This window comes from Pinus tabuliformis, chromosome 4_1, assembly GCF_031772625.1.
Source record: "Pinus tabuliformis cultivar Carrire ecotype Pingquan chromosome 4_1, CPIR1, whole genome shotgun sequence".
NCBI classification, from domain to species: domain Eukaryota; kingdom Viridiplantae; phylum Streptophyta; class Pinopsida; order Pinales; family Pinaceae; genus Pinus; species Pinus tabuliformis.
The window spans coordinates 53,957,397-53,978,571 of NC_142303.1; the positions used below are offsets into that span (position 1 = coordinate 53,957,397).

At 41.4% G+C, this 21,175-nt stretch overlaps 1 protein-coding gene across 1 annotated transcript in view; it reads left to right on the plus strand.

The window, feature by feature from the left end:
* Nucleotides 1-6,508: 6,508 nt before the first annotated feature.
* The window catches only part of LOC149174119 (uncharacterized), a 135,983-nt gene continuing 121,316 nt past the window's right edge, over nt 6,509-21,175 (plus strand). The window contains exon 1 of the mRNA XM_089419183.1: nt 6,509-7,154. Within this exon, the coding sequence (XP_089275309.1) occupies nt 6,708-7,154 (447 nt within the window). The 5' untranslated portion in view covers nt 6,509-6,707. The remainder of the gene's footprint in view (nt 7,155-21,175) is intronic.

The following is a 21,175-nucleotide window of genomic DNA, read 5'->3' on the forward strand; positions in this document are numbered from 1 at the left end:
CTAGTGATGATGTGTCTAAGGAAAACCTTTCCCTTACTGAAGACTACATCATAGCCTCTGTCTTCCAGCATCGCGATCGACACCAAATTTCTCTTCAGTCCTAGTACATACTTGACATCGGTCAAGGTAATGCGAGCTCCATGCTCCCTCTGAAAAACAATTGTGCCTACACCTGAGACACTATACTTTTCATCATTACCCATCGCTATGAGTATCTGGAGATCTTTCTCCTCCAAAGTACTAAACAAACTCTTATCGCCGGTCATGTGGAAAGAAGCTCCACTATCAAGAAACCAACCACTTCCCACCATGGATGAAACCATGCATGCAAATAGTGTGAAATCCAACTCGAATTGTGAGGCCAGTGCCTCACCTTCTGATCCTTCCACGGATCCCTTCTTGGATTTCCTCAGTGGATAATTTGTAGCAAAATGGCCCACCTCATGACAACGAAAGCATCACACTTTCGATTTGTCAAACTTCTTCCCACCTTGGGAAGAACTGGATTGGGAAAGAGAATCCTTCTCCTTCCCCTTCTTCGCCTTACTCGCTAAGGCGCAGTTTTCTTCATCCTCCATGGATGAAGAACCATCTTTGGTGCTTCTTCTTATCTCCTCTTGCATCAGATCCGACCAAAGTTGTTCCCAATCTGGCAGTTTCTCTCTTCCATTAACCGAGTCCTGGTAGCTATGCTAGCTCTTAGGAAGATCGAGGAGTGCAAGACTCACCATGTCATCATCGGCCATCGCAATCCCTACACTTCCAATCTCATCCCTGCATGTGGTGAGCTTGTTCAGATACATAGAGATCATGTCGCCCTTTTCACACTTGATCTTCCGAAGCTTGTTCTTCAGCGCCAGCTTCCTCATAGATCTTTCAATGTTTTCCGCATTGAAAACGGTGTCTCCTTCCCATGGAGACTCGAGACTATGTGGTCTCGAAATCCCTCCAGAAGAATCCTCCTTGCTCTAGCCACACATTTCCTCCATTCTGCCAATTCAATAGCATCAGTCCGCTTGGGGACTTCTTGATTAATGAAGTCCTTTAGATCGTTATCCTCCAATACTGCTTCCATGCGATCCTTCCAGGCTATATAATTTGAACTACCATCAAGGGCATATTCGAGTCTTAAACCATTGAACGCCAGAGGTGAAATAGAGATGTGATAAGAACTCGATTTCTATATTTAGGAACCATAAACTTCGAACTTCTCCCTTCTTGTATATTATTCTCTCCTTGACCACCTTTGCTCCGATACCATGTAGAAATTCCCACTGTAGATCAACAAATTATGCAATATACTAAAACACAATACAAGATCTACTTCTACAACACTTTGCGAAAGCTTAATCAATTTGAGCATGATTAATTGAACACATATAACTGATAAGAATGAGAAGCAATCACACATAACACAGAAGAAATAACTCGGGGAAAGCCTCAGCCTAAAACCCCAACTCTGTATTATCATACAAGTGGAAATATAGTCTGGATTACAAAAAGAATAAGCTCACAAGCTATCCTGCTCTCTCTGCAATCCCTCTGCTGCTCATAGACAGTCAAAGGCCTCTCTCAAACCTTCTCCTCTGCCCTCCAAGCCTCCTATTTCTTTGCGCAATTTTCCTTGGGGTCCAGTGCAGCCACTTGTGTGAATTGGCCTCTTCACACACTCACTAACCTCTGATCCAACTGCGCAATCCTGAAGGAGATAAATCCTTCTCCATGGATGAGTTTCCTTTATAGGAAAAATCCATCCAACTGATAGTACACTGTCCCTCCTCTGATCTCAACTGGGTCTCTGTCTGAACTGACATGCATGAGTTATTCATGAGAGAATATTCAGTTATCTGAAGTGCAACAATTATATGCAAGCATGCATTAACTAACTGAACTCACATTAATTTAAACAAACTGTTTAAATCAATCTAACTGGACTTGACTTAGTTAATTGAGCCAACTAATTACAACTCAAATTAAAGGAAGCTCATCCATGGAGAAGGATTTATCTCCTTCAGGATTGCGCAGTTAGATCAGAGGTTAGTGAGTGTGTGAAGAGGCCAATTCACACAAGTGGCTGCACTGGACCCCAAGGAAAATTGCACAAAGAAATAGGAGGCTTGGAGGGCAGAGGAGAAGGTTTGAGAGAGGCCTTTGATTGTCTATGAGCAGCAGAGGGATTGCAAAGAGAGCAGGATAGCTTGTGAGCTGATTCTTTTTGTAATCCAGACTATATTTCCACTTGTATGATAATACAAAGTTGGGGTTTTAGGCTGAGGCTTTCCCCGGGTTATTTCTTCTATGTTATGTGTGATTGCTTCTCATTCTCAGTTATATGTGTTCTCATTGATCGTGCTCAAATTGATTAAGCTTTCGCAAAGTGTTGTAGAAGTAGATCTTGTATTGTGTTTTAGTATTTTGCATAATCTGTTGATCTACAGTGGGAATTTCTACACAAACATTAGAAAAATACTCCTCCTTCTAACCTTGATCTCTCCCTTTTATTCTCCTTTTTCCTCTTTACAACTTCTATACCTTTTCTGTCCTCCTCGACTTTTTATCTCCTTCTATCATTCTTCTCTGAATTGATCATCGAGATCTGATGGTTAAAATGAGGAGTCCGAACTCATATTAATATTGATTTGATGTTTAAGATGAATGGACGTGTCTTATGGAGGGAGGTCGACATGATAAGCCTAGCACAGGCCGGCTCAAGGACCAGATTAATATTCCTAACTTAAAAAATTAATATCTCCCAAACTATTTGGAGTTTCGGGCCAAGTAATAGCTCATTGGAAAGCTAAAAATATGCTCTAAAGGACGGTGAAGGTATCAAAGAGAAATTCTGCCTCTAAGGTAGCAAAAATCATTTTTTAATGTGACTGGTCATTTATTAGTGTAGAAATGGAGGTAGGGCAGAATGCCTTCGAGTGTTGGGCTTCTTCATAGTTTGATTTCTTCATTGTTTGCCTTCTTCATCATAGGGTCATAATGTCATCGTCAATGTCATCAATTCACCATGTCATTAAGATAGTGCAGTGATATGTCATCAATCATATGCAGCATCATGTCATCATGTAGTCTTCCATCATCAAGATCACCGGAGGTAAGGACATTTAAGGTTATGGCTTCACACCATCATCAAGACCATCAAAGGTAAGGGCATCATCTAGTCCTTCATAAAGTGTGGTCATTCATCAAGGTAGTCCACATAAGTCATCAAGAGCTTCTAGATCATCAAGGTACATGATTGGCACTTGGTACTTGACACTTCTTCATGGGTGACTTGACATCTTCCTTGATGGATATCATCATCTGACATCTCAAGAATATTTTCCATCCCGACCAATGCCATATTGACATCAATGACAACCTTGATTAACAGGTTTTGGCCCAAATTACGATGGGTACAAAACCCCAACCTTGGGTTCCAAGCCCACAAGTGACTCTTGTGGTGCTTTTCCCTCCAAACCTTGAACCCTAGGGCTTGGAGTACCTCCCAAGCTACTAAAAAATCAACATGGAGAATCGAGTTTACAGAGGGTGAGTCACTTCATCTTTCCTAAAGGTTAAAAATAGATTTTTTGGGAGCGTTATGAAATGTTAGACCATGGAGAATTGAGTTTGCAGAAGGCGAGTCACTTCACCTTCCCTGAAGGTTGAAAATAGAGTTTTTAGGAGCGCTATGAAATCATTTCGTAGCGCCTACAACAAGAATTTTCTGCACTATGTTTTGGCGTCCAGTTTGCCTTTTGCCTTGCCCATTTCCATCATCTTACTAACTTCTCCCAAATCTCACACTTTTGTTGAACCCTTCCATTGAATGAGCCAGTTCCCCTCACTTCAAACCTATCATAGATATACATCTATCACAAGTGAGTATTATTAGGACTCTGTCCGTCGGTGAAAATCCAAGAAGATTAGGGGACTTAGGATGTGGTGATATAGGCCTTTGTCCTAGGTGCTGTTGTTCCCTCTAGATTTTGCCTATTCACTAGGCCTGCTAGTTTGTGCAACAATAGGAAACTCTTCCAATCTTTTGACAAAATATTGTGGTTGAGATTGCCTTCATTTTCTTAGAATCATGGGTTGAACTAGGAAGTTGAATGCCTTTGAGCGGGTGTCTCCCATGGCTTACAACCTAATCTATAGATGGAGGTGATAACCTTTCTCTTACTTAGGCAATAGATTTGCTTAGCTCCTAGTGAGGGTGAATTGCAATCTTCTCAAACTCCAAATCTAGCCAATGGGCTCTAGCATCTAGTCTTATGCAACTAAAAAATGGCCATGCATCTCTTAAAGCTTTAGTGTGGTGACTATGGCTATCTAAAATTCTTATTTGAATTAGTTTACATATCGATCACCCTATTCCACAATGAAATCTCAATTCCTTTTCCATTAAATTTTGTTTTGATCTCAATGATAACTTAAATTGGAATTAATTTTGAAGAATATATATATATATATATATATGTGTGTGTGTGTGTGTGTTAATGACCCAAGACACACATTCAACAAGAGTAGATGTTTACCCCTTTAGTATTGGTTTTTACAAGTGGCTAAGGCTTGTTATATAATTCGACTATGGCTTGCTATATAATTCGACTATGCATCAAGTAAAAACCAATACTAAAGGGGTAAACATCCACTCTTGCTGAATGTGTGTCTTGGGTCATTAACCTATTTCCTTATTTTCTTAGTTAAGTAGGAACATTTTAAGGTCTTACTTCATCAACATATATCAATTCTTTGAATTTATTATGAGTTGAGAGGGATCAAATCCCTTGAGGTGCAAACCTTTTTTTAGAGTACAAAACTTGAAGATCAACTTGTAGATGTTTGTAATCTTCCTCATATAACTTCTAAACCAACCAAGATATTTTTATGTTTCATAACCATGATATATAGATATATCAATCTTAGGTTTAAGAGGTGACATCTTATATTTTTATTCGCTTGATGTATATTTTTTAAGTGCTACTTGTTAGCTCTAGATTGATTTTGGAAGGAATCACACACCCCCTATCCTACAAAGTGTTTTAGAGGATTTCAATCTAAATAGTATCTCTAAAACGACTCATATTTCATACTATTATCATTAAAACTATAGTAATGAGGTCATGTGCTTTTAAGTCATATCTAACCTTAACTTAAAAGAAATTCAAACAAATACATTTATATTTACCTTTTCTTTCACAACTAAACATTTCTATTTTTATTTTTCAAGATTAAATTTAGGCTATGGCTTACCCTATAATATTAGATAAAAGAATGATTTGTTTATGAAAAATATTGTCACTTAAAGCTCAATCAAACTTAAACACTCAATGAGATATATGTATATTGTGACAACTATTTTGTAGTGATTCGTGTCAATTTCAATGACAAAAAGATAGATGCAATGATTTCTTATGAATCTTAGGAATTAGGGGATGGACCTCAGTGTTGAAAGTGAATCATGGTCAGATTTGAAATTATACAAAACATGTAAAAAGTGTGGTTTAAAAAGAATGGATTTTTTTTCACAATTTTAATGAAGTTGTTAGAAATCTAAATTATAAATGTGAAGTTTTAGAATTTTAGGTGTTCCACAAGTTTTTATGAAATGAAATGATATTTTAAGGTCCACGTGACTAAAAATGGTCTATGAGACCATTAGTTCCCTGTTTTTCGCTCTTTGCAATTCAGTCCTTTTCCGATTCAAATTGATGATGAGCTGACCGAACCTTCCAACAATCCCCTTGCTAAAAAGACAATGACAAGAAACTGATGCTAACATGTTCTCATAACTTTCTCTGATGTCTTTGAATGCATCACATTCCAAAATGAAATGTTTTTCCGATTCCACAGCTCCAGACGTATAAAATGTACACACCCGTTCTTCTCAAGCTTCTTTAGGCCTTTTCCATTGTCCTGTTTCACATCAAAGTTGATGTGAGTTGGTCCTTAATTGAGCAATAAGAACCTTTGCCCTCCACGAAATGCTAGCTCCAATGAACTCTTTTTGTTGTAAATCACACGTAGGATTGAATTTCTCAATGTAATATTTCTTCTTTCTATCTAAGTCTTTCCCCATACCTTTTTACGAAACTTCTCCATAACAAAATTCTTTAACTCCTTATTATTTGTGGAACAAGAATTGAAAAATGTTAAATCTATTTTCACAACTAAAAAAACTATTCAAACACCCCACTTTCAAATTTAAAAAAAAAATAAAAATAAAATTGAACCAAAAAAATATCATTGTGGAGGCGCATAACAATAAAAACGCTGAATCTATTTTCACAATTAGAAAAACTATTCAAACACCCCACTTTCACAATTAAACAAAAAACCCCAAAAAAACTAGATTTGAACGATAAAATCATTGTCGAGGCGCATGTCTAGACCAGTGCCATGTAAAATATATAACGCAATGGGATAAATGCCACATAATACAACCAACGTACGATAAACATTTACACACATTAACTCCAAGTGATACATAAACGATATTTATCTTCGCTCCCAACGAGTGATCAGAATTGAATCCAGTACAACAACCAATTAACACCAGGCTCTCGCACACGTGATTTTCTGCCATAGAATTAAGAAAACCGGATAGAACCCTTCTGTTCCTAAGGGCCTCCAGCTGTAGTTATGCTCACTGACCATTCTCTCACAAAAAATATTTGTCAAATTCAACAGCATTGTCCGACCTGAACATCAAAATGGATGGTCTGGAAGGGTCTATCAGCAATGCCGAACTGGAGGTAGCACCACAAATGGACATCGTTATTGCGGGTGGTGGACTGGCGGGCCTTGCTCTGGCGCTGGGCCTTCAAGAACGACACATCCAAGCTCACGTGTTCGAATCCCACCCTGTTCTCAGCGCAGCCACAGCTACTGTAATAGGTATTGGCAGCAACGGTATCACTGCCCTGGAAGGCATTAAGCCCGGACTCACCACCGCAATAGCCGAAGCAGGCGCTTACACTATAAAATTCAGCTATAAGTCCTACATTAATGGACAGGAAGAGATATCCAGAACCACAAGAAGGTCCTCTGGTGATTGGATCACTGTGCGATGGGAGTCCGTTCAGCGAATTCTTGCCAGCTTCCTTCATAAATCCTCAATTTACTTCTCGCACAAACTAATAGGATACAAGCCATTCAAGGTCGGTATATGTTCACATTATATTCTAAAATTCTGTATATGACTAATTAATTATGATGGTGATATATATATACCCATCTCGAGTTAATTAATGATGATACATGCAACAGCGTAGAACCATCTCGACTTTGAAACATAAACAATGGTTCTACCTTCTGCCATTTTTGTGAACTATGGTACCTTTCTCTCAGCTTATTATACAGGGTTTGAATTGGTTTGGTAACCGTTTTTGGATATTAGCTATATCAGATATGAGTTTGTGTGCCCATATGAATATGACTTTGAATTTGAATATTAATTTAATTTAATATGTAAAATTTAAAAAATATAATAAGATTTTAATATGGAATGATGTATTTTTTTATTCAAGTGGGAAAATCTATCATAATTTAGTTGTCAAACTAATAGCGTAGTTTTAAAAATCGGAATCGGTCACTGGACCGGTCCACTTAATAAACTGGGTTTCAAACTAGAATTGGTCAAACTGGGACTGGTTAGATCTCAATGAACCGGTTTTAAAAAAATACATGAAATAATTAATTTTTAATGAAAAACTATTTTTAAGATTTAAAACCATTATTCCAAACCAATATACACAAAATATGCAAAGTTTGCTAATATATATACCCATGTAAAGGTGAATATATCAACATGGCACCAAGTGCAATACATATTAGCAACAAAATATATAATCAACGAGGCTCTAAATGACCTCTAGAGTTCAAAAACAAAGCCTACAAACTATGGGGCCACTGACCTATTACAAGTCTACATATATGATACTAGTGATCAGTGTTATCACTTGAAACTTCTCATCATGATCAAACTCAGTTGGTTGAGTTTCGACTCCCAAACTTTGCAACTGCTTGAGTCACAAACTTATCTACTGGTTCAGTGACTTGAGTCTCAAACTTTTGAAGGTATTCTGCCCTAATATGCCCTATCACTTTATTTGGTGCTCCACATAGCTTTACATGGCCTCCTATCCCAGCCAATTGTTGCTTGAACCTGTTAATATCCCTTCCTTCAATAGATTTTTGGCAATATTTGCAGATCATTTTGCCATCAATCATATCACAATGAGTCCATGTAGTATCCTTGGATTTTGGAGGCGTGATGGCTACTACTTAGCTCAAACTCTCTACTGTGTGAAAATTCTATCACTGCAGCAACTGATTTACTTTTCCTACTTATTCCACAATAAGTTATTTATGAAATTACTTCAATAAACATTAAAATAAATACTGCCGCAGATATCACAACGTAATACAGAAACAAACATATGCACAAGAATCAACACATTGACAGTTATTTTGGACAATAGTCCCGGAAAAACCCAATGTGGGAAAACCGGTGCAACAAGGGAGATTTTTATTATTCAACAATTCTTCAGTACAACAGGGTGCCAAACTGGCATACCCATAGAGAGAAAAATTCTCCAGCACTTCTCCCAATCCCAGCGTCAGCTCGACTGACCTCTGCGTGGCTCTCAGACCCTCTGCGTCAGCTCCTGCTTGACTGCGTTAGCCTTGGACCTCTCTGCGTCATCCACGCAGGCCCAGTTAATGACTACGCAGTCTCCTGCTGCCTCTACGTCTGCCTGAAATGCCTTGCGTCTGCCTCTCCTGCCTCTGCGTTGATCTCTAGTGGCTGATCCCGACCCTCTGTTCCGTACTTCCTGTCTCCTGACTGCTCACCAGACCACTGGTTCAATTTCTCAGCTAACCCCGCTCCAGAAATTGAACTGACTGGTCTCCCTCAGTGTGTTCTCCAAGTGACCCTCAAGCCTCTTATACTTTTCTGGTTGATAGATCAACGACTGAGATTAAGTCCTTAATCAACGACTAAGATTATAAGTGGCTTGATCCATGACTTTTGGACCATTCTAACATAGTTTTATATTAATTCACATTAATATTTTAATTTCCCTAAGTTTAGACTTAGGGACTCCATTAAAAATATTAATTATTTAATATCTCCCAAACTGTTTAGAATCTGCCCAAACCCTTTCTGGGTATTGGATATCTCATGTGCTTTAGCCTCTCCACAAATTTTCGTGGCTAGAGCACATCCGATGCTACCCCAAATCAACACTCCCTCTTAGAAAGGACTGTGCTTTAGTAATAGTCACTGAGTATCACCCTGATCATCCAGCATCGGTTCTTGTGCTGATGCTAAGCCTCCCTACCCAACATCCTCTGCACTGCTATGTCCTGTGCTGCTGCACATGGCTCTGCCACTGTCACTGTTGCCTCTGTACGATAACTCCCTTTGCATCTATGCTGTTATCACTCTCGTTTCTGCTATTGAAACGGGTTCTTGACCATCCCCATCTTTTCCCTGAAGTAGTCAAACTTTGTCTTCCCAAGGGCCTTGTTGAGGATATCCACCACCTGTTCTCTTGTGGGAGTGTAGCTCAACTGTACAGCTCCTCGTTGGACAAAATCCTTGACAAAGTGACACTGGATATCAATATGCTTTGACCTATCATGAAACACTGGATTCTCAGAGAGCTTGATGCAACTCTGATTATCACACATGATCCTGGTTGCCTCCATATTCCTTCTGAATAGGTTCACAAGCAGTTTTCTATGCCATATGGCCTCTCACGAAGCTGTGCTCGCTGCCATATATTCTTCCTCCGATGAGCTCAGAGCCACAGACTTCTGTTTCCTACTGCACCAGGGGTTCATTCCTGATCCAATGTTGAAACAGTACTCAGAGGTACTTTTCCGATCCACTAAACTTCCTGCCCAATCTGCATCAGTAAATCCACTCAATTTGATATCCCTACCTTTGGTGTACAAGAGTCCATAGTCGATTGTTCCTTGTAAATACCCGAGAACGTGTTTGGCTGCTGCCCAGTGTGCCCTCTTCGGTTCCACCATGAACTGACTGAGGGTGTTGACAGCGTAGCAAATGTCTGGCCCGGTATTGACTAGATACATCAGGGCCCCTATGAGCTACCTGTATAGGGTGGGATCGACATCCTTGTCTTCTGATGCATCAATCTTCTTCCAGTTGGTGATCATTGGCGTAGCCATGGGTCTATAGTCCTCCATCCCGAATCTTTTCATGATCTCTGTAGCATACCTCCCTTTCCCAAGGAAGATCTCTCCCTTCTGCTGCCAAACTTTCAACCCTAGAAAGTAGTGCATTCGTCCCAAATCCTTCATATCGAATTCTGTGGCTAGGTTCTTCTTGCAGTCCCCAATGAGTCTGGATGATCCTGACAGAAAGAGATCATCCACCCACAATACTGAGATTAGTGGCTCGTTCTCTACAACCAGATAGTAGAGATTCGGATCCGCGTCACTCTTGACAAATCCCATCTTCTGCAAGTAGCCATCTATTCGACCATACCATGCTCTCGGTGCCTGTTTCAGCCCATACAAGGCTTTCTTCAATCTACATACATGAGACTTCTTCTCATGAGTCTCAAAGCCCTCTGGTTGTTCAATGTATACCTCTTCTTCTATTACCCCGTTTAGAAATGCCGTTTTGACATCCATCTGATGGATCTTCCATCCCATCTGGGCTGCAAGAGATATCACGGTCCTAATAGATGTATACCTGGCTACTGGGGCGAAGGTCTCCTCATAGTCAATCCCTTCCTTTTGAGCATACCCCTTAGCCACAAATCTGGCCTTGTATTTATCAACACTATTGTCTGCAACGTATTTGATCTTGTAGATCCATCTTGAACCTAGCACTGATCTGTCTTGAGGTCTTGGCACCACCTCCCAGACATTGTTCACCCTTATGGAGTTGTACTCCTCCACCATCGCATCTAGCCAAACCTGATGTTGAATTGCCTCCTTGAAACTGACAAGCTCTCCATCCTGAGCTACTAATGCCTGATATCCATCTGGCTGTTTTCACTCCCTCTTATTATTTCTTGGCTCATCGATGAATTCCTCTGCATCTTGCAGAATCTGACGAAGTTCCCTGCTAGTTCTTCCTCTGCTAGCATGTGTTTCTGTTCGCTCCTCCTCCTCATCCTGAGAGTCTTCCTGATCTGAGGAAGAATTCTTTACTTCTGTTGGTCGAAGAGGCTTAACCAACAGTTCCTCTTTCGACTGCTCCTCGGAAGGCATCTCGCGAGATGAAAGCCCCGTCCTCCATGAACTTTACATCTCGTCGTACTACTACCTTCCCGCTCCTGGGAAGATAGATTCTGTATGCCTTAGCGTTCTCACTATATCCCACTAGATATCCCTTTTCCGCAGTCTGATCCAGCATCTTCCTCTTTTCTTTGGGTACGCAGCAATATGCTAAACTCCCAAATATCCTGAAATGACTGACTTCATGTGCCTTCCTTGTGAAGACTTTCTCTGGAGTAATTTTGCCCAAAGCCCAATGAGGAGTCCTATTCTGAACATAGACAGTTGTGTTGTATGCTTCCGCCCATAGGAATTTTGGCATATCCTGATCATACATCATGGCCCTAGTTGCTTCTACAATAGTCTTGTTCTTTCTTTCTGCTACCCCATTCTGCTCCGGATTGTAGGGAGCGGTCCACTCTTTTCTGATGCCCTCCTTAGCACAAAAATCAGTGAAGTCCTTATCGACATATTCTCCACCATTATCCGAGCGCAAAACTTTTATTTTCTTCCCAGTCAGATTCTCCACCAGAGCCTTGAACTCTTTGAATCGACAGAAAACCTCATCCTTGGTTTTCAGAAAATAAATCCAAGTTTTCCTTGAGTGTTCATCAATGAAGGTAAGGAAATACTTGGCACCACTGAGAGCTTTGATGGACATAGGTCTACAAATATCTGAGTGTATCAATCCTAGTACACTCTTGGCTCTGTGTTTGCTCCTAGGAAATGCTGCTTTGGCATACTTTCCTAGAGCACATCCCCTACATACATCATCTCGTTTCGTACTCAGATCCTGAACTCCTGTTATAGTGCTCTTGAGAATTCTCAGAGCTCCATGGTGCAAGTGACCCATTCTTCTGTGCCATAGTCTCCATGAATGCCTATTAGTGCCATTGGTGATTCTAGTTGTAATCTATACAACCTATTACTTTTGATCCCGATCTGCACTCTCTTTTTCTATCCTGGGTGTTTGACGTATACCTTCTCCTTGATAAAGTAGACGTCATAGCCCTTGCCTTGTAGTTGCGACACGGAAAGTAAGTTCATCCCCAATCCTGGTACTTGTAGCACATTTGTAGCATGGAACCATTCTCCAGATTCTTTTTGAAAAACTATGGTACCCTTCTCTACTGGAGTACACTTTGCCTTGTTCCCCATGGTGATCAGAAAGTTCATCTTCGCTTCTCGATATTCTGAGAAACACTCCCTGATTCCCATCATATGCCACGAGGCGCCACTGCCTATATACCATACTTATGATGATGCAACATTAGTCATACACACCACTTCTTCTTCTAGCCTGGAAGCCGACATAGAGAAATCAAAATCTCTTTCTCTTGTGCAATCTTTTGAAAATCTGTGTGAGTCCCTTGACGTGGATGCCTCTGCATCGTGGTCTCGACCCATAATTGATTTTCCCTTTTTGTCTCTGATTACTTGCTCTGATACCATGTGAAAATTCTATCACTGCAACCACTGATTTATTTTCCCTACTTATTCCACAATAAGTTATTTATGAAATTACCTCAATAAACATTAAAATAAATACTGCTGCTGATATCACACCGTAATACAGAAACAAACATATGCACAAGAATCAACACATTGACACAGTTATTTTGGACAACAGGCCCCAAAAAATCCCAATGTGGGAAAATCGGTGCAGTAAGGGAGGTTTTTATTATTCAACAATTCTTCAGTACAACAGGTTGCCAAACTGGCTTACCCACAGAGAGAAAAATTCTCCAGCACTTCTCCCAATCCTAGCGTTAGCCTGGCTGACCTCTGCGTGGCTCTCATACCCTCTACGTCAGCTCCTGCTTGACTGCGTCAGCCCTGGACCTCTCTGCATCACCCATGTAAGCCTAGTTAATGACTGTGTAGTCTCCTGTTACCTCTGTGTTTGCTTCTCCTGCCTCTGTGCTGATCTCTAGTGGCTGATCTTGTCTCTCTGTTCCGTACTTGTTGTCTCCTGACTGTTCACCAGACCACTGGTTCAATTTCTCAGTGAACCCCGCTCCAGAAATTGAACTGACTGGTCTCCCTGAATGTGTTCTCCAAGTGACCGTCAAGCCTCCTCTTATACTTTTCTCGTTGACAGATCAATGACTGAGATTAAGTCCCTCATCGACGGCTAAGATTAAATCTGGCTTGATTCATGACTTTTGGACCATTCTAACACAGTTTTATATTAATTCACATTAATATTTTAATTTCCCTAAGTTTAGACTTAGGGACTCCATTAAAAATATTAATTATTTTAATATCTCCCAAACTGTTTAGAATCTGCCCAAACCCTTTCTGGGTATTGGAGATCTCATGTGCTTTAGCCTCTCCACAAAATTTCGTGGCTAGAGCACATCCGATGCTACCCCAAATCAACATGTTGTTCCACTACTCAAGCAAAAGCTCAACACTCTCCAAGCTCCCAATCAAACTCACAAAAACTCCAAATGGGATGTGTGAGGCAAATGAGGGGGGTGAGCTCCTTTTAAAGGCTTGGATAGGGTGTTTTTGGAGGGAAAGAACCCTTACTTTCCCTCCAAAACACATAGGAAGTTTCCAAAAAGACTCTGTGTGTGTCCACTGTGGTCTTGGCATTTCAAAAAGACTCTGTGTGTGTCCACTGTGGTCTTGGCAATGAATCGGCCTGTTTATGACGAAATCGACCGGTTTGACCATAAACCAGTGTTAATTTTAGTTAACAATAGTATGTTCTATGCTTGGCACAATTTACTTCAATGTTCCTTAGTAGCCCAAAATCAATTTCCAATTTCCAATAACAATCACTATAATCATATTGACAGTAAAAGCAGATAGAACATAAAACAAGCTGCAAAAGACAAGCCAAGACGAGAGGACACCAGATTTGGCGGATGCCAGGGAAAAACCCCAATGTGGGGAAAACCCTTTGATCAATTCTTCTTATTATTAAATCAAATTGACTTGCCTAATACAAAGTCAAAACAACCCTGTAAATTTCTGCAGTCAACTGCAGTCAAACTTCAACCCTATCTAGAAAGTCAAAGCTGGTCAAAACAACAACAATTCTTCCTTGAAGCAGCTCGGTCTTCCTTGGTCAAACTCAGCTTGATCAGGAGGTCAATTTCAGCCCAAAACAACTCAGTCAAAGGAGACAGAAAACTGATGTAATTTTCTGTGATCAAACAACAGTCAACCCTAAAGTCAACGCAGGTCAAACAACCCAGAATTTCTCAGTTTTTGTTCCTAGAGATGTGGCCTAGAAAAATCGAACCTTTGACCTCAAAAACGCAGTCAAATTCTGTTAGCAAGTCCTTGGTCTACGCTGGTCAAACCTGTCCCAGAACTCTGAAATTTTGCCCTGTAATTCTGCCCAGAAAACTTGTCCTCCTTGCCACACGTGTGAGAGAGAAGCCGCCCAATGTTGTATGAACCAATCAGATGAAGAGAGAGAAGAATGTGCCAAATGAGGTGTGAGGTCTCTTGTATTTATACAATTCATTGTGGGTGAAGAGACACATCCATTGGGCTTTTTGAGCCTATATGATGATGAGGTCGACTTGGACAATTTGCACGTGTGGGCATAAATTCAAAATCACACTTCTTCTTGTCCGAATGAGATGATCTTTATACCAATCTTGGACCTCTTGGAAAGAGGAATCCAATGCAATCATCATCTCCATCAAATGAGCTGTCCCAAGGCGGAATTTGGCCTTAGTTGCCAATTTTAACACTCCCTCTCGACTAGGGAGAATTCCACCTGCCAATCCATCTGTCGTCATCATGCCTCATGCCATCCTATCATCATGTACTATCTTTGTCATCTCATCTCTGCTTTGCTAAACCATGAAGTAATAATGAAGAAGAATTGAGTGAGTCACAAGATCTTACCACTCTCCACTAACAACAGTCAGTCCAAAGGTAGAACCTCAAATGATCCCAAATCAAGTTGTTGAACGCCATGCATCCTAGACATAGGGAGTACGACAGTACACGATGTGTCTATCGATAGTGCTATATTCCCTATCCATGTTTCCCAACTCATTGGCCAGATCAGAGGTACTTTCAATGAGTCCCGGACTACATGGGTAGGATGTATGCTGGGGCATCAACAGGAGCAAGTGAACCACTCATCCTGCTCATATGCCATAGGAGAAGGTGAACTACTCATCCTATGCATATATCAATCACAGGGGAAGGTGAACCACTCACCCTACACACATGTGTCTAGTAGGGGAAGGTGAACCACTCACCCTACACACATGTCATAATGGGGTATCACAGGGGAAGGTGAACCACTCATCTTGTGATTGCTCATAGCTCCAAGAAGTACCCCAAGCCCCCAGGAGCTCCCATATCTCAGTGTCCAACTCAGGCGAGACCCTCATGGGAGGGTCTTTCCACGGCTCCAAGTCTCTCTTGGAAGGTTAAGAATTTGACCTTCCCCAAAGGCTTCGTGAGAATATCTGTGACCTACTCATCAGTCTTGATGTGTTGGAGCCTTATTGCTCCCCGTTGTACCATATCCAGGATAAATTGGTACTTGATATCAATGTGCTTGGAGCGGTCACGGAACATGGGATTCTCTAAAAGGTGAATCCCACTCTGGTTGTCGCAGAAGATCATGGTGGTATCCACCACGTGCTCAAATAACTCACTGAAGAGATTCCTTGTTAGTTTTTGGTACCATTGGTTGTGTTCTAGCCATGAAAATTGGTGGAGAGGCTAAGGCACATGAGTTCTAAAGAACCCAAAAGCCGTTTGGTGAAATTCCACTTGGATTGTATTTTATTAAAATAGTTAATATTTTTAATGGGGTTCCTAGTCTAAACTTAGGAAAATTAAAGTTTTAATGGGTATTAATCAAAATATGGGTGAGAATGATCTAGAAGGTGGATCACGTCAAGTTTTAATCGTAGTTGTTGATTAGAGACTTAATCTCGGCTGTTGAAGTCCCAACAAGAAAAGTATAAGGAGGAGGCTTGGGTTCATTTAGAAACACACACGGAGAGAACGAATTGATTTGGAGTTCGATTTCTGGGGCTAAGAAGATGAGAATTCGAACTGAGTGATCATTTTGAAGCAGAGGGGCAGGGATAGTGCGGGAATACTGGGCAGAGAGGCAGAGAGACACTAATGGAGGCAGCGCAACATCCAGAGGGACTGGCGCTGGGCCAGTCTGGGCACATGCAGGCCTGACACAGAGCTAGAAGGGCTAGTGTAGAGCAGAAGATGCCCTCCACGTAGAAATCTGAAATTGTCGAGGAGCTGCCAAAACAGCCGGGAGAGGTTGACGCAGAAGCTTCGAGAGGCAGAAGAGACAACACAGGGCTAACACAAAGCTTGTAAGGCCTATGCAAGGATAGCCGGGGTTAGCCAGTTTTGCTGTCGAATCAGCTAGAATCTGCCGGGTGAAGTGAGGTAAACGCACTCAGTTTTCTGCCATTATATTTTCTCTGTCACTGGATTGTCGAGAGGGCAGCCAACATCGTATTTAGAATTATTGCTTAATAATAGAAAACCCTCAGCGCTGCTGCGCCGATTTTCCCGCATTGGGTTTTTCCGGGGACTATTTTGTCAAAAAATCATTGTGTCCTATATATCTTGTTCTTTCCTCATTTTTTTGTTTTATGTAATTAAAGTAGTGTAGGTTGCAAAAGTAATTTGCTTCAGTATTCAGAGAATAACTTGATGAATGAATATTAAAATCAAGTAGGTGAAGTAGATTCAAATTTGCTGCAGTAGGGGTTCCTTGAGGATTAGGAATTTTCACATGGTATCAGAGCATTGATTTTGAAACAGGAAGAGTAGGTCCAATGTTGAGTAGAGAGGCCAATAGCTGCATTTGGCAGCAATTTGAATCCCCTTGAAGGGATTGCGCAGTCCTTGCCGGGAAGTAGAGATTCCGAGGAAATCTCTCTCTGAGAGAGTCAACAAAGAGGTACGATTTCTAGTTCGTGAGTTTGCAGAGGCAGAGAGAGTGACGCAGAGCCTCAACAGTGCTTGAAGGGTGCAGTTTTTGGCGGGGCAGAAATCCGTCGGAAAAAGAGCGAAGACACATACAAGGGGAATTTTCTCCTCAGAGAACTTTTTGCCAAAATGTTCAAATTTCTCACTTGCTGGGCAGCTGAGCAGTGTTGAACAATGACTAGAGGAGTCAGTTCGATAGTTTGGGTGAGATGGCATCGCATGGGCTCAGAGATTAGGACAGGTTGGAAGGAGCTTCCAACTATGTCATATGGAAGACCAGAATCTTAGTTGTTCTGGAGGAGTACGTTCTCGAAGCTTACGTCAAGAGTGTTGTGGCTGTTCCCACTGACAATGATCAAAAGAAGAAGTACAAGGCCGAGCAGGGGAAGGCAAAGAGGTTCATACTTGATGGAGTTCGAGATCATGTGGTCTCACACTTGCAAGGCAAAGATATAACCCGAGAGATGTGGGAAGCTTTGTCTTCATTGTATGAAGGCTCTTCCGAACAATGGAAGATGTACCTAGAACAAAAGTTGCAGCGAACATTGATGCAGAAGGGAGAAGGGGTTAACTCCTATCTTCAATGTCTTCAGGACACTAGAGATCAACTTGCTGCAGTGGGGTCTACTCCTTAGTCTACTGCGATGGTAAGGACAGCCTTGAATGGAGTCTCGGATGAATGACATGTTTTCGTCCAAAGTATATTGGGCAAGGAAAGACTACCTTCATGGGAGGAGATGTGGGCAACCCTTCAACAGGAAGAATTAAGGAGGGATCTTGTTAAGGTCAACCTTAATGGCAGCAGTGGGAGTGGCACGAAGAGTAAGGAGGAGGAGGAGAACGCAACTCTAACGTCAAAGGGACAACAGAAGCCGAAGCGAAAGAAGGACATTTCGAAGGTGAAATGTTTTAGATGTGGTGAGATGGGCCACTTTGCATCCCAGTGTCCTTTGAAGCAAAAGGATAAGGATGAGAAACATGATCCTAAGGTTGCTCCAACAAAGATTGACGAAGATGAGTTTGCCATGAGTGCCCATGCATCTCCAGGAGGGAAATGGGGCAATATTGAGCTATAGTCGGGAGGACTACATGTGGGCAGGATCCTTGAGGAGTCCACCTCTTGGATCAATTCCTTGCTACGGGAGCCCGAGATTCAGCAGTAGCGAGATGGACTTAGTGTCAGATGATGCAGTGGATTGTTTGGAGAGACAAATGCAATAGCCTGAGACCAAAGACTGATTAGCGTAGAGCAAGGTTGACAACAGTGCAGAAGTCAGTAGTAGCGCAGAAGATTCAGAGGGTTAGAGACTAGTAGTAGTCAGATTCCAACATTCATGGTATTATGCTGAACACAGTTAAGTTTAGTAATTTTGATGTTTTTCAGTTGCTTCTCTCAGCAACTGAGTTGCAGACGAATGTAGTGTTAACAACATAGAAAATGCAGCATTTGAGAGGGAGTTGTAGTACAAATGCAACAGTGGAAATGACAGTGTCATGGGCAGCTGTATAGTAGCAGCAACAACAGTGCGGAAAGGAGATGCTTCAGAGACAGAGCAACATACAGTTGGACATTGTTGCTAGAGCACTTTCCTTGCTAAGAGGGAGTGTTAGTTTTTGGTAGCATCGGTTCTGCTCTAGCCATGAAAATTGGTGGAGAGGCTAAGGCACATGAGTTCTAAAGAACCCAAAAACCGTTTGCTGAAATTCCACCCGGATTGTATCTTATTAAAATAATTAATATTTTTAATGGGGTTCATAAGTCTAAACTTAGGAAAATTAAAGTATTAATGGGTATGAATCAAAATATGGGTGAGAATGATCTATAAGGCGGATCAAGTCAAGTTTTAATATTAGCTGTTGATTAGAGACTTAATCTCGACCGTTGAAGCCTCAACGAGAAAATTATAAGGAGGCTTGGGGTTCATTTAGAAACACACATGAAGAGAATGAATTGATCTAGAGTTCGATTTCTGGGGCTAGGAACCTGAGAATTTGAACTAAGTGATCATTCTATAGCAGAGGGGCAGGGATAGTTTGAGAATACTCGACAGAGAGACACTAGTGGAGGCAACGCAACATCTAGAGGGACTGACGTTGGGCCAGCCTGGGCCCACGCAGGCCTGATGTAGAGCCAGAAGGCCCAACGTAGAGTAGAAGTTGCCCTCCACGCAAAAATCCGAAATTGCTAGAGAGCTGCTGGAACAACCGGGAGAGGTTGAAGCAGAAGCTTCAAGAGGAAGAAGAGACGGCGCAGGGCTAACGCAGAGCTTGGAAGGCTGATGCAGGGCCTACGCAGGGCCAATGCAGAGATAGCCGAGGTTAGCCAGTTCTACTGCCAGATCAGCTGGAATCTGCCGGGTGAAGTGAGGTAAACTCACTCTATTTTCCGCCATTATATTTTCTCTGTCACTGGATTGCCTGGAGGGAATCCAACATTGTATTTATAATTACTGCTTAATAATAGAAAACCCTTAGAGTTGCTGTACTGGTTTTCCTGCATTGGTATTTTTCGGGGAATATTTTGTCCAAAAATAACTGTCCTATGTATCTTGTTCTTTGCTTAGTTTTCTGTTTCATGTAATCAAATTTAAAGTAGTGTAGGCTGCATAAGTAGTTTGCTTCCGTATTAAGAGAATAACTTGATGAATGAATATTAAAATCAAGTAGGTGAACTAGATTCAAATTCGCTGCAGTAGGGGTTCCTTGAGGATTAGGAATTTTCACATTCCTCAACCAAACAACTTCACAACAAGCCATACTAGCTGCAATATATTCGGCCTCGGTGGTGCTTAGTGCAATCGATTTTTGCTTCTTGCTCATCCAAGAAATTGACGCAGATCTCAATGAGAAGCAACATCCAAACGTGCTTTTACAATCCACCACACTGCCAACCCTATCAGCATCTGTGTATCCATGCAACCTCAAATTCTTGGCAGTGTATCTCAGTCCATAATAGATTTTGCCCTGGAGATATCTCAAGAGATTCTTAGCAACAATCCAATGTATGTGATGAGGTTCGACCATGAATTGACTCAACGTGTTCACATCAAAGCATATGTCAGGATGGGAGTTTACCAAGAACATCAGTGCCCCAACGAGTTGTCTATATTTGGAAGGGTTCGCCAATTCGGGCCCAGCAACACTTCCACATAGCTCCTTGAAGTTGAGTTCCATCGGAGTATACATAGACTTGCAATCCACCATCCCACATCTTTAAAGCAGCTTCACAATGTATTTTCCTCACCTGGATTTTGCCAGACCTCCAGGCCTAGGAAGTAGTGCATCAATCCTACGTCCTTCATCTCGAACTCGGAAGCCAACTCCTTCTTGCATTGATAAATGAGAGGGTCTGCACCTGTCAAAAAGAGATCATCCACACAAAGGACCAGAATGAGAGGTCTGTCATTCTCAATCTTGAAATATAAGTTATGGTCAACATCGCTCCTTGTAAATCCCAACTTCATAAGATAGCTATCAATCCTCTCATACCAAGCCCTGGGGGCTTGCTTCAACCCATAGAGGTCTTTCTTCAATCTGCATATGTGTGTCCTTTGATCCTGTACTTCAAACCCCTTAGGTTGTTCCAAGTAGACTTCCTCCTTAAGCGATCCATGCAAGAAAGCAGTGTTAACATCCATTTGGTGTAGGCTCCATCCTTGAGAGGCAACAAGAGCAATAATTGAACGGATAGTGGTATATCGGGCAACTGGTGCAAATATCTCATCATAGTCCACCCCTTCCTTTTGAGAGAAGCCTCGAGCAACGAACCTGGCCTTGTATTTTTCAGCACTCCCATCAACTCCATGTTTGATTTTGTAAAGCCATTTCAAGGTGACCACAGACTTGTCCTTGGGTCTAGGAACCACATCCCAAACATCATTCTTCATGATTGATTCATACTCCTCATTCATCGCATCCTTCCATACTTGGTGTTTCACAGCTTCTTCGAACGTACAAGGCTCAGATT